The sequence below is a fragment of the Nicotiana attenuata genome, chromosome 3, assembly GCF_001879085.1.
Source record: "Nicotiana attenuata strain UT chromosome 3, NIATTr2, whole genome shotgun sequence".
Classification (NCBI taxonomy): Eukaryota; Viridiplantae; Streptophyta; class Magnoliopsida; order Solanales; family Solanaceae; genus Nicotiana; species Nicotiana attenuata.
Genome location: NC_031991.1, coordinates 51054628 through 51067348, shown reverse-complemented (window position 1 = coordinate 51067348; position 12721 = coordinate 51054628). Strand labels below are relative to the sequence as shown.

The following is a 12721-nucleotide window of genomic DNA, read 5'->3' as shown; positions in this document are numbered from 1 at the left end:
TTTTCCTCGATTTGGGATCCAAATTAAATCGGTGACTTGGGACACCAAAAGCCAATCCTTTCCCAAGTGGCGCCTCTCCCATTTCGAATAATGTCAATTTAAACGGAAAAACTCGCTTATACATTTATACTTGGGTAGGTGTGTAAAAAAGGAGGTGTGACAGATTGCAGTTTGCGTATTGCAAAAGGCAATTGATAGAGGACCGGAATTGCAAATTCAATCAGTTGTGGCCCTTGATAATCTTCAGAACTATATATACATAGAAGCAGACAAAGAAGCCCATGTGAGGGAGGTATATGATACATGTCATATTTCTTTTTTGTTTTAGTTCATTAAGCATTAACACGTCGCATATTTAATAATGTGCCTATTGAGTACCCAATAACCCCATTATTTTTGCGCCGCCTATTTACTGCAGGCTTGCAAAGGTATGCGCGATATATATGCCGCTAACATAAAGCTAGTTCCCATCAAAGAGATGACTGATGTCCTCACTGTTGAAAGTAAAGCAGTTGATCTTGCCAGGGATACTTGGGTCAGAATGAAGACAGGAACTTACAAGGGAGACCTTGCAATGGTTGTCACGTATTCTGCATTTCTATGTTGCATTGAGTTAGTTATTTGATGCTCTCTTCTAATATCAATCTTTCTGCTTTGTAGGTTGTGCATGTAGATTATATGGGCCAGGGGGTCATTGTAAAATTAATTCCAAGGATTGACTTACAGGCTCTTGCAAACAAGTCTGTATGTTTATCTAGATCGATTCTTGTGTTTCGAATCTTAGTATAGTCTTCATTTGGCAGGAGAGACTGATAGGTTCTGCGTTTTGGAAATGCTTGAGTGTTAAATGTTGACATTGTTAGAATTTTTTGGCTTATCTAGTAAACTTGCTGACTTATACTTTGTAAATTCCCAGGCATTATCTAGTACTGGTTTTGGCAATTACTAATCTTTTTGCTTACCTATTCGAAAGAAAATGTTGATGCCCTTCTCAAAAAAATGTTGATGTTGTATGAAACATTGACATTCCTTCTTCATTTGTTGATACTGCTTTTGTAGGAAGGGAGGGAAGTTACAAAGAAGAAGGCAGTAATTCCTCTGCCACGTTTAATGAATATTGATGAAGCTAGGTAACTGTTCCTTGGTAATTCTAATTTCAATAAGAGCACAATCAATGGTCTATATAGAATTGTTAAGAATGTATCTAATGTTTTTCAGAGAGTTGAATATACATGTGGAGCGTGAGCATGGCACGAGGACTGGTGACTATTTTGAGACTATTGGAAGTATGTCGTTTAGAGATGGTTTCCTGTATATGACAGTGGCAGTGAAATCAATCAGCACTCAGAACATACATCCAACTTTTGACGAAGTTGAGAAATTTCGCCAACCTGGTGAGGGTAGGGATAGCGATATGGCTAATCTTTCCACTTTGTTAGCAAATAAGAAAAAGGGTTGTTTTATGAAGGGTGACCGCATTATTGTGGTGAAGGGGGATCTCAGGAACATGAAAAGCCATGTTGAGAAAGTTGAGGAAGATACCGTTCATATCAGACCAAATGGGGAAGGCCTTGCTGTGCTGCTATTTCCCCTTCTTTAGATATTTTCTGTTCATGCATCAAGTGTCTCATAAGAAGTGAATACTGTATTCTTATTAACATGTTTCCTGACTTTGGCAGGAAACTCTGGCTTTTGGTGACAAAGAGCTATGCAAGCACTTTGAGCCTGTAAATCACGTCAAAGTAATTTCTGGCTCATCTGAAGGCGCAAGTGGTATTGTTACATCTGTTGAGGGGCATGTGGTGAACATGGTATCAGATACAACTAAGGAGCCTGTAGGTAGTTGAGCATATCTGGCAATTTGAGGTCTTTAATCTGAAGCCCTTCTGAATGATGGTAATACATACCGTTCATTTTTGGATATCTGCAGCTCAGTGTATTTGCTGATAATGTTGTTGAGAGTTCTCTAGTAACATCTGGTCTCACTCGTATCGGGAAGTATGAGCTCCATGACCTTGTAATAATAGAGTAAGCATTTTCTTCTTATAAGAGTAAGGAGACTGCATTAGACAGTTTAGTCCTTCTCGACCCAATAGCTAAATTTCTTAATTGATTACATTTTGTGCAGCAATAAGAGCTTTGGTGTGATTATACATGTAGACAGTGAAGCCTTCCAGGTGAGTACTAATAGTTTTGAGGTTGAGATTATTCTGTTAATTATGTTGCTCACATACGAATGACGTTAATAGGTCCTTAAGGGTGTGCCTGATAGACCTGATGTAGCACTTGCTAGACTTAGAGAGATCAGAGGGAAAGTTGAGAAGAGAGGGAATGCCCAAGATCACTTCAAGAACCAATTAGCGGTGAAAGACATGGTAAAAGTTATCGAGGGTCCTTGCAAAGTGAGTATTGTCCTTTCAAAAGATTATCTTGTTACTGAAACTTGTTCATATGTTGTGTATGTTGTCATCATAACCATTCTTGTTACTTATAGGGAAAACAAGGTCCTGTAGAACACATCTTCAGAGGACTTGTTTTTATTTATGATCGCCATCACATTGAGCATGCTGGTTTTATTTGTGCCAAATCTCAATCTTGCGTGGTGATTGTTGGCTCACGAGCAAATGGTGATAGAAATGTATGTATGTATTTTCTTGCTTCTGGAAGATTGAGCTATTGTTTTCGCAATTCTATCATATCCCTTCTCTTGCTGTCTGAAAACTGTGATTATAATGGAACTCCTGTAGGGTAACCCCTTCTCATCAAGATTTGCGCATTTCAGAACACCACCCCGTACTCCTCAATCTTCAATGAGATCGTCTAGAGGTGGACTGCCTATGAGCTGTAAGTTTCTGATAATGGTGCTATCTTGATGTTCTATGTTATTCTTTTTAGTTTATTCACCAATGGAGCTCTTGTTTTTTTAATCATTTGGCTTTTACTTTACATACTATTTGTCACATTTATGATCTTTATTTTATGTCTTCCATTTGAATCATTATTCTCTTATCTTTTATGCTTGGTGTGCTATAGATGGAGGTAGACATAGAGGTGGAAGAGGGCATGATGCTTTAGTTGGAGTTGATGTGAAAATTCGCCTTGGGCCCTTTAAAGGTTGTAAGGGGCGTTTGTTGATATCAAAGGAACTTCGGTCCGAGTTGAACTGGAAGCCCAGATGAAAGTTGTTACATGCAAGTTTTTTTTCCCTGGGTTGAGGGTTGAACAAAAAATGATTCGTTAAACACAAAGGGCCCTCTTCTTTGTAATTTTGTGGAGGGAAGCTAGTTGAATCTCCTTTTATGGACACTGTCATCCAAATTATGCAGAAATTTCCTTTTTTGAAGTTTTGGTTTTCTTACTTTTGATTGCTTAAGAATCATTGCTGACTGCAATGTTTCTTGCAGTCGATCACAATCATATTGTGGATAGTGTTAATGTGTCCGCACCACTCCGGTAAGTATATTTCTGCCGCGAACTTTGAGTTATTGAGTTTTCGCTGTCTAATCATTTATTTGTCCCTAGGGAACCATCTGGATATGGTTTGGGAAGTGAAACACCATCACATCCTTCGAGGACTCCACTTCATCCATTCATGACACTCGTGAGAGATCCTGGAGGTCCATTTTTCTGCTGCTTTCTGGCAGTGTTGTTCTTCCCTCTTTTTATTAAATTTTTTCTAGCTGTTTGACTTTTGGTTTTTTGGTCATTTTCTTCTGTAGCAACACCTATCCGTGATGGCATGAGGACGCTCACAGAGCATGGAATCCAATGAGGTGGATATGTTGTGTCATTGGAGAAAATAAGCCAAATGGCTTAGCTTCTTGAAAATAGAAGAAGTGCGGGCCATATATCCTGCCTAGTTCTTATTTGACCTAAACTAATTGATATAATCCTTGAAGAAATGAGAAAGAGCTATGTCTTCGCATACAACGCGACATTCATGTCTCATGTATGGTTTAAGTCATGGAAATGGATCTGTCAGTATGCATTCATGTGTGAAATTCTCATCTTTGTATAGCTGAAAGTTCTTTTCTCGTGTATAAGATGGGTAAGGATCAGATTAAAATTGTGGTCTTGTACTTGAAAGGCGTTGTGCATTTATACAATGAAGTGCAGGTTTTTGGTCTTCTTTTGTGTTCGCGATTACACTTTAGGTGGCATGCTCTCCTTTAAGATTACAGTCTTGCGATTTCCATTTGTTCCTCTTACTGTCTTAGAATTAGTGAGTTGGAGTTCCATTTTCTTGATATTAACTGGTTGCAATGGCAAAATACTAGGGACAATTGGGAAGACGGAAACCCTGCTTCTTGGGGGTAAAGTCTGCAATATCAGGTTTCCACTCTTTCCTCTTGATTTCTGTATAAATGGAGAGTTCTCTTTCAATGTGATTGTGATGTTTCCTTTCATTTTTCAGCCATCCAGTCCAGTGATGCTGGTTCCTGGTTCTGTAGGACTAACACTCCTAGCGATAATTACAGTGATGCTGGGACCCCAAGGGACAATGGTTCCGCATGTGGTAACCAAAAGTTTCCCTGTACAAGAGTCAAAACGAGAGTTACATTGTTGTTTTGGGTCTTTGTATGGAGAATATAATGCCATTTCCTTATTCCATGCAGCGCTAATTCTCCAACTCCTTATTTGCCACCAACTCCTGGTGGCCAACCACCAATGACACCGAGTTAAGCATATATACCTGGTCTTCCTGGTGTGCAGCCAATGACTCCCGGAAGTGATGTCACCTTTAGGAGGTGTGTCCCCTGTTCCTCACAATAGCTTGTGTGTCTTTTGGAGTGACACAAAACTTAGTAGGCGTTTGGACATGAGAATTGTAAAATTCCAAAAAAAAAAAAGTGAAAAAAAAATTTCAAGTGAAAATGGTATTTGAAAATTAGAGTTTTGTTTGGACATGAATATAATTTTGGATTTCTTTTGAAGTTTTGTGAGTGATCTGAGTAAAAATTTTGAAAAACAGCCTCTTGGAGTTTTTCAAATTATCGAAAAATTTCTAAATTTATCTTCAAGTGAAAATTGAAAATTTTATGGCCAAACACGGATTTCGGAAAAAAGTGAAAAATTTCCGAAAAAAGTTGAAACAATTCTTATGTCCAAATGGGCTCTTAATATATGTTGCTGAAAGTTTAAATGAGAAACATTTTACTTTGTTAAGCCAGTGAACTTGTGATCGCTGCAGAATTTTGATATTTTACCACTATTCTCTTGTATTCTAGCGAAAGGCAAACATTTCTTGTTTCTGCTTTGCAAAGTGATGAACTAGTGGGCTTGTATTTCATGTTCATGCATTTTCATTAAATGTTTTAGGCTTTTAGCGTGTAATTATTCCCTTCATATTTTTGTTGGTAATTATAGTGTGTGTTTCAGTAATAGATTGAAATTCAAATTTTGTCTTTTAGCTTTATGAGTTCAGTTTTTTCACGTTCTCAATGGTTTTTGTTGGTTATTAATGTCAAAATTACTATAGAATTAATCAAAATCACTATGTGGGGAATGCAAAGAAGTCCGAACGGTTGCTTCTTTACTACTTGTAGCTTTAAGCTGAGATGAGCCTGAGTGGAATGACCTTTAATGCAAATGATAAGTTCATTAGATGTGATTTAGCTCCTTCCTCCTCCTTCCTCTTGATGAACCCTCTCCCCTCTCGATTCCTTTCTTCTGCTCTTGCTTCTCTCACGCTTTTCTGGTCGGATTCCGGCAAGTCTTCATTCTCCGTCTCTCTTTTCTTCTTTTTTTTTTTTCTCTTTTCTCTCTTCTGCGGGCGTGGGTTAAGCAGCATTCCGACAGTCTCTCCGGTGTGTACTATCGGTGGTTTTTATTGGCACCGGCAGGCCCAATCCAGCGGGCTTTATTGGTATCGGCAACCCTCCCACAGGCCTTCACCTCTATTCGGCAGCTTATTGGCATCCTCGGCGTTAATCCAGGTTCTATCATTCTTGCCTTTGGTGATTCATTTTTTTTTTTGGCTAATATTTGCCTGCCATTCTGTTATTTCGCCTTAGACTTTTATTTTCAATATGACTTGCCATTCTTTAGTTGTGTTGTTTTCAGTTGGACTTGCTTTGATTTCCTTTTTTACTAGAGCCTTATATAGTAGACTTTATTTCTTGTTGCGGGTTATAGGGGCGTTAGCATAGTGATGGCAGAGTGAGGCTATGTCCTCGGGTAGGGCGGGGCCGGGGCCGGGGCCGGGGCCGGGGCCAAGAGTAGTAAAGGGGTAAGGGCTCTGCTAGGCGGCATGTTAGGACACTGACAGGGAAGTCTATAGAACTTGGGAAGATTGTCCAGAAGAGGAAGATCAATATAGAGTGTGTCCACGAGACTAGATGGGTGGGTACTAGGACACGTGAGATTAACGGGTATAAACTATGGTACTCAGGGGGTGCTAGGGGCAGGAACGAGGTAGGTATCTTAGTAGATAGAGATCTCGGGGAGCTGGTGGTAGATATTAAGAAGGTGAACCATAGATTGGTGGATATTAAGCTAGTGGTTGGTGGGCTCACTTTAAGCGTGATTAGTGCATATGTACCGCAAGCGGGCTTGGGAGAGGAGGTCAAGAGGCACTTCTGGGAGGATTTAGATGAGGTGGTGCGTGGTATTCCCGCACACCGAATTTTTTTCCATATGAGGTGATTTTAATGGCCATATTGAGGAGACGACTAGAGGCTATGATGATGTGCACGGCGGGTTCGATTTTGGGTTTAGGAATGATGGTGGTACATACAAATCATACTTTGCATCTGTTTACATAATTCTTAGAAGGTGACTGCTTTGATCAGAGATTTGTTCTCTTATTCGATATATGGCTGAGAATCGTAGTTAAAACCTCCTTCTCAAAGAGGATGGATTTGTCTATTTTCTTCTGAAAATAACCAAATGATCTTCAACTTTCTTCTGGTGCAGGATGGTTCCTCCGTTCCTGTAGTGTTGCTCTTGGACCAAGCAGCAATGGTGACTCTATCATTGCACACCCAACTGAAATTGAGATAGTTCTACCTAAGAAGTCAGATAAAATCAAGATCATGGGTGGCAACAACGTGGTTCCACCGGTAAACTTTATTGGTGTTGACAGCACGGACAGTATTGTCAAGGTTGATGATACCCTTGATGTTAAAATATTAGATATGGTAATTTTGGCAAAGTTAGTGTATGCATAGTTTCAATCAATTCTAGTTAGGGAGCTGTTTGTTGTCAATAGTAGTTTGCATTGTATTATATTTCATGTTATGTTATTCATGAATTCCAGGCTCTATTTTTGTGTAATCTTTCATTCAGATTTACGGTTCTTTTGTTTATTTTGCTTTGTTATGTATAAATACAAACGCAGCTCATATTTCCTCTCGTAGTTGAAGTGTAAAAAGCAGGAGGCCATCATACGTCTCATCTGAAGTGATCTTTACTTGGGGTTTCCGGTTCGGTTGGCCGGTTTGGAGCCTGGAGGGATTAATTCTTGTATAGACTTCAAGAGGAACTAATCACTATAAATGCAGCATTCGTTTATCCATTGTTTTGCTACGGTTCCATTAAATTAAACAGTAACGAAGAGGTTACTATTTCTTCTGTCTACGCCAAACTAAGTTTGATTTGAGACTTCTTTTTGGGAAAATATAAAGAGACTATCCTACTCCAGTAAACGTTGGCGTGTAGCAGCTGACTTTAATTGCATACTGAAGCTCAAGAGGACTTCCTCTCAAGTCTCAACCATCATAAGGCATTACCTTTTATCAAGAGCAATTTATGCAAAATACTCATTGAGTTTAAAATAATTATCCTTTCTTAACCATTTGAAAACTATTTATAGTAATATATACCTACCCAATTAAGGCCTCATTTGTTTTTTAAGATTAAGACGTCTGAATCTAAATATCAAGATGTGTATTAAGATTAAGACATTTAAATTTGAATATACATCTGAATATTAAGATGTGTTTTAAGATCTGAATACCAAATGATTAAGATGTCTGTTTTTAAACATCTAAATATAATAAACAAATATCTTAATCATTAAGTATTCAAATCTTAAAACACGTCTTAATATTAAAATGTATATTCAGATATTCAGATGCGTATTCAAATTGAACGCACCTTTAAAAAAAATGAAAAATATTGCTATAAATTCTTCGGGCGTTGTTCACAAAATAGAATTATGAGGGTGTTTGGCTAAGCCTATAAGTTGGTCAAACTGGCTTATAAGCACTTTTTGGCTTATCTACGCGTTTGGTAAAATTAAAAGTGCTTATAAGTTAAGTGCTTATAAGCCAAAAATAAGCCAAAAGCCATAAGTTGGTTTCCCCCAACTTATCAAATTTCAGCTTATAAGCACTTTAAGTTTGACCAAAATATTTACTATTCTATCCCTAAAATACTTCTTTTTAAAACAAAACTTTTCGTATATCCAGTTCTTCAGCTGCATATTATTAATTTCAGCACTTTTATCCAAACACGTAACTGCTTATTTTTTAAATCAGCTTCGGCACTTAAAAGTGCTTCTCACCACCTAATGCTTATCAGCTACTCTAAATCAGCTAAGCGAAACGGACTCTATGTTATTAATATATCTTTGAAACTTAAAATATGTTTATGGATAACAGTAAATTATAATTCCTTTATTTGAGGTTAATTTAGTGCACATGTTGGTACATGATCATTTCTTTATTTCCTCATGTATCTTCTTATATATTTACATGTGTGTGTTATTTTCAGGCATTTGCGGAAAAAGTGAAATGGGACATAAATACAATGACGACACATAATATGTGAAAGGGATGTGTTTGTAAGAGAGATTAGATTCAATCATCGAGACATAATATAAACCAATCAGGGAGAGATTACGTGTTGTTGAAGGATCTGTGTTCGAAAATAAACTCCGGATCGCAATCGTTCATTTAATTCCAGAAAACACAACAATAGCAACTATCAGCCGTCGATACCATAATCTAATAAAATTACTATAGTAGAAAGGAAACGCTAACAAACCCCCAATGTTCTATAAGTAGCATACTGCGACGTCCCTCCTCCGAGAATCCTCTAGTCGAAAACCAGTGTCGCAAAATAAAGAAATTGTCCTTCCTCAACTGGTTAAGAGCTGAGGATTGCGTTACCCGATGGTCCCCTATAAGAAATGTTAACCTTGTGGTTTTTTCACATTCGTGCAGCCTAAAGCACGTAGTGCACAGAGAATGCTTTATCAATAATCAAAATCGAGCACGTTGTTGGTGTAACATAGACATGATCGCCCACATCCCCTTGCTCGTCTCTCTGTTTCCAGAGCCACTGCCACCGGAAGAGCTGGTTGATGTGGAGGTGCCTCTAGACTGGAAAGATGAAGGCAAAGAGTGGTCAATCTTTGACACACATGGTGGTTGCTGTCAAAACCTTCTAATGGATGGTTATGAGTTTGATGTGATTGAGTTGTTACTATGCAGCCATCCAATACACATTAGGTGTTATTTGGAGTTGAAATTAGGAGATAGCACTAAAGATGAAAACATTAAGTATGAGACACCTCTGACTTGCCCAAAAAGTGGTGCAGATAGCAATGTCGTAGCAGTACACCAGCGGGTCAAACTTATTGACTAGGTTTAGGGTTGGGTTGGGAAAAGAAACGTTAGCTTTTATAATTTACTAGTAGCTTTATGCTTCTACTTGGAAGGAGTTATCACTACCTATTAATCTGAATGAATTTCCAAGTCCATTGTCAATTTGCTTTGTTACACTTAGAGCATGTTTGGAAAGCCACCTTGGAAATGGATTTAGGTGTAATTGAGTGTAATTACACAGTTTGGCATGTTTGTTTGGCCAAGTAATTACTTGGTTAGCAAGGAATTGAGTGTAATTGGAGGGGTGTAATTACACTCTCCGATTCTCATGGGTGTAATTACACTGTGTAATTACAAGATTGCTTTTTAGTTTCTTTCCTTTCTGTTTTAATTTTATTCATTTTCTTTATAACTTTTTACTTCTATTATTGTTATTTTTTAATTTTATTTTTACTTTTTAATTTCTTTTAAAATTTTAAAATATATTTTTCTTTGTACATTGTTTATCTTTCTTGTGATTCTATGTAATTGCTTATATTTTATTTTTTACTTAGTTTATTGTTCTATTTTTATAAACTACACCTCCTAATATTAGAAATAATAAGTCATTAACAAACTTGGCATATAATGAGTGATACAATTAAAGTGGAATTTCGTTGTTAAATGTGGTTATAAACTTATCATGTTTCCGAATCTTAAGTTGCAATATAACTTACTATTATTATGTTGGAATTTGACATATGTTAAACGATTTTATTTATTGGAATTTTGAAAATGTGTTATATTCATGGTTCCAATTTACTTGTTTTAGTAGTATTGGCCCACATTGCATGCAGTTCATTTTTTAGTTAGAATTGATAGATTAGTTTTGTCAAACATTTGAATAATGTCATGATATTATATTTATAAATATTTATTTATTTTATCAAACATGAATTCCATGATGTTCTTACAAAACGTATATTTTAATTTTTGTAAGTATCTATACTAAATATTATTAATTTAAAATATATATAAATTATTTTTACAATATTAGTTATAAATATATGATTGCTAATTAATGTATATTCACGAAAAATATACATCTTAAATACAAAATATAATATCATTTATACTTATAAAATTTATAGGCGTATATTTATTGTATTAGCTTTTAAGTTTTGATACTTACTTAATTTAAAATTTAATCTAACTATGAAATTACACTTGTGCAACCAAACAATAAACTTGTAATCACACTGTAATTACGCTATAACAAACAAATAGGCCGTCGTAATTACACTACTGTGTAATTACTAGGTTGTGTAATTACTACCCTAATAATTACACCAATTCCAATTATATGGTGGCTTTCCAAACAGACTCTTAGTTTATTTGGAATTATTTCATTTTGTTTATAATCTTAGCCTGAAGAAATTGTTTTGTCAACTACTGCTAATTATGATAATTAAAATCAATTATACAAGAAGTATGAACTGATCTATCTGTGTGATTATACTGAGTTTAAGTAAACAAGAAGTTTACTTAAAATTTGAAACTTGAAACTGTTGGGTGGTTATGTTTTGAACCTCGATCCCGCTCTCTTCCTAAGAGTGACACTTCAATACAACGAAGTTTTGGATCAATTTAATCTCGGACCAAATTGAGGAATTCTTACTTCACTAAACTTGTCTGCCATAGTTTAATGAGGTAAAGATTGTTGTAGTCTCGTGATTTTCTCTTATTGAATGGGATGTGAGATGATTCGTTTTCCTTCATTATGTGGTTTAGAGGAAGCTTGCCTTTTAGTTAATTTCCTTCTCTTGCACCTTTGGCTTGATCACTTACTGTGGTAGAAAAAACTAAATGTCTAATTTATATTAGCTAGAATAGATCATTGGGCATTGCATTTCTGTCAAATGTTGTTTATGGTCCAATACGAATTCAACAGTAAAAAAATTGCTCTTCTAGCACTTGGACGGCTGGACCATGGTTTTGCTCTTATTATAGCATCAAATGCTCCGCTGAACAACGGGTTTAATTGGTTAGCCTTAACTTGCGTACAACTTCATTAGATGTGATCGTGACAACCCAAAGGGTCATCACCTGTTTTCTCACTCATTTCGTGCTTCCGAAGCCTAGAAAACCTCATTCAGGGTTGCCTCGATTTGCGTGCGCAGTCCGGGCGCGTAGCCGGAAAGCTTAAATATGAACTCCGTGTGAAAAATGCTAAATTTTGATATTAATATGAATATAGTTGACTTCGGTCACTATTTTGGGTAAACGGACCCGGACCCGCGATTTGACGGTCCTGGAGGGTCCGTACAAAAATATGGGACTCGGGCATATGCCCGGAGTCGAATTCCGAGGTCTAGAGCCCGAGTAATGAATTTTCTGTGAAATTGTTTTTCTAAAATTTCTAAGGAAATTGGAAATGAAATTTGATTAAAAGACTGTGGTATCGGGCTCATATTTTAGTTCCGGCGCCCGGTACAAGTCTTATATATGGTTTAAGCGCTTTCTGCAAAGTTTGGTTGAAATCGGACGTCGTTTGACGTGTTTCAGACCTAAAATGGAAAATTGATGTTTTATGAAAATTTGGAAGAATTCATGAGTTTTGAGGTTTGATCCGTTGTTTTTGATGTTATTTTGGCGATTTGATCGCACGAGTAAGTCCGTAGGATGTTTTGAGGTTGTGTGTATATTGGGTTTGAAGCCCCGAGGGCTCGGGTGAGTTTTGGATAGGTGTCGGATTGCATTTTTCATTTTGAAAAAAAAATCTGGTATCAGTTGATCTGCAGGTTTCGCATTTGCGAAGCCAGAGTTAGCAAATGCGAAGGTCCAGCTATCGCAAATGCGGAAGTTGGTTCGCAAATGTGAAACCAGCCTAACAGGCCAAGGTTCACAAATGCGAAGCCAGGCGTCGCAAATGCGAGATCAATTTCGCAAATGCGAAGGTCCCTTGGTCAGCCTCAGTTCGCAAATGCGAATAGTAGTGTCGCATTTCCCAAGCCTGCAGGGTTCGCAATTGCGAACCCAACTTCGCATTTCCCATATCTGCAACCTGCATTTTTCATACTTAAACGAATTTCAAGTCATTTTTCACCCCACTTTCAAAATACAACTCCTTAGGCGATTTTTCAAGAACAAGTTTCATCCCAAATCATTTGTAAGTCGATTTTTACTTAACA

The 12721-nt window shown here is 37.0% G+C and overlaps 1 protein-coding gene and 1 pseudogene across 1 annotated transcript; both read left to right on the top strand.

The window, feature by feature from the left end:
• On the top strand, positions 355 to 7292 carry LOC109223742 (annotated as a pseudogene).
• On the top strand, positions 5037 to 7292 carry LOC109223741. Its single transcript, XM_019388159.1, has 2 exons — positions 5037 to 5936; positions 6916 to 7292. Exons 1-2 carry the CDS (start codon positions 5559 to 5561, stop codon positions 7000 to 7002), a joined length of 465 nt encoding a protein of 154 aa, XP_019243704.1. The 5' UTR covers positions 5037 to 5558; the 3' UTR covers positions 7003 to 7292.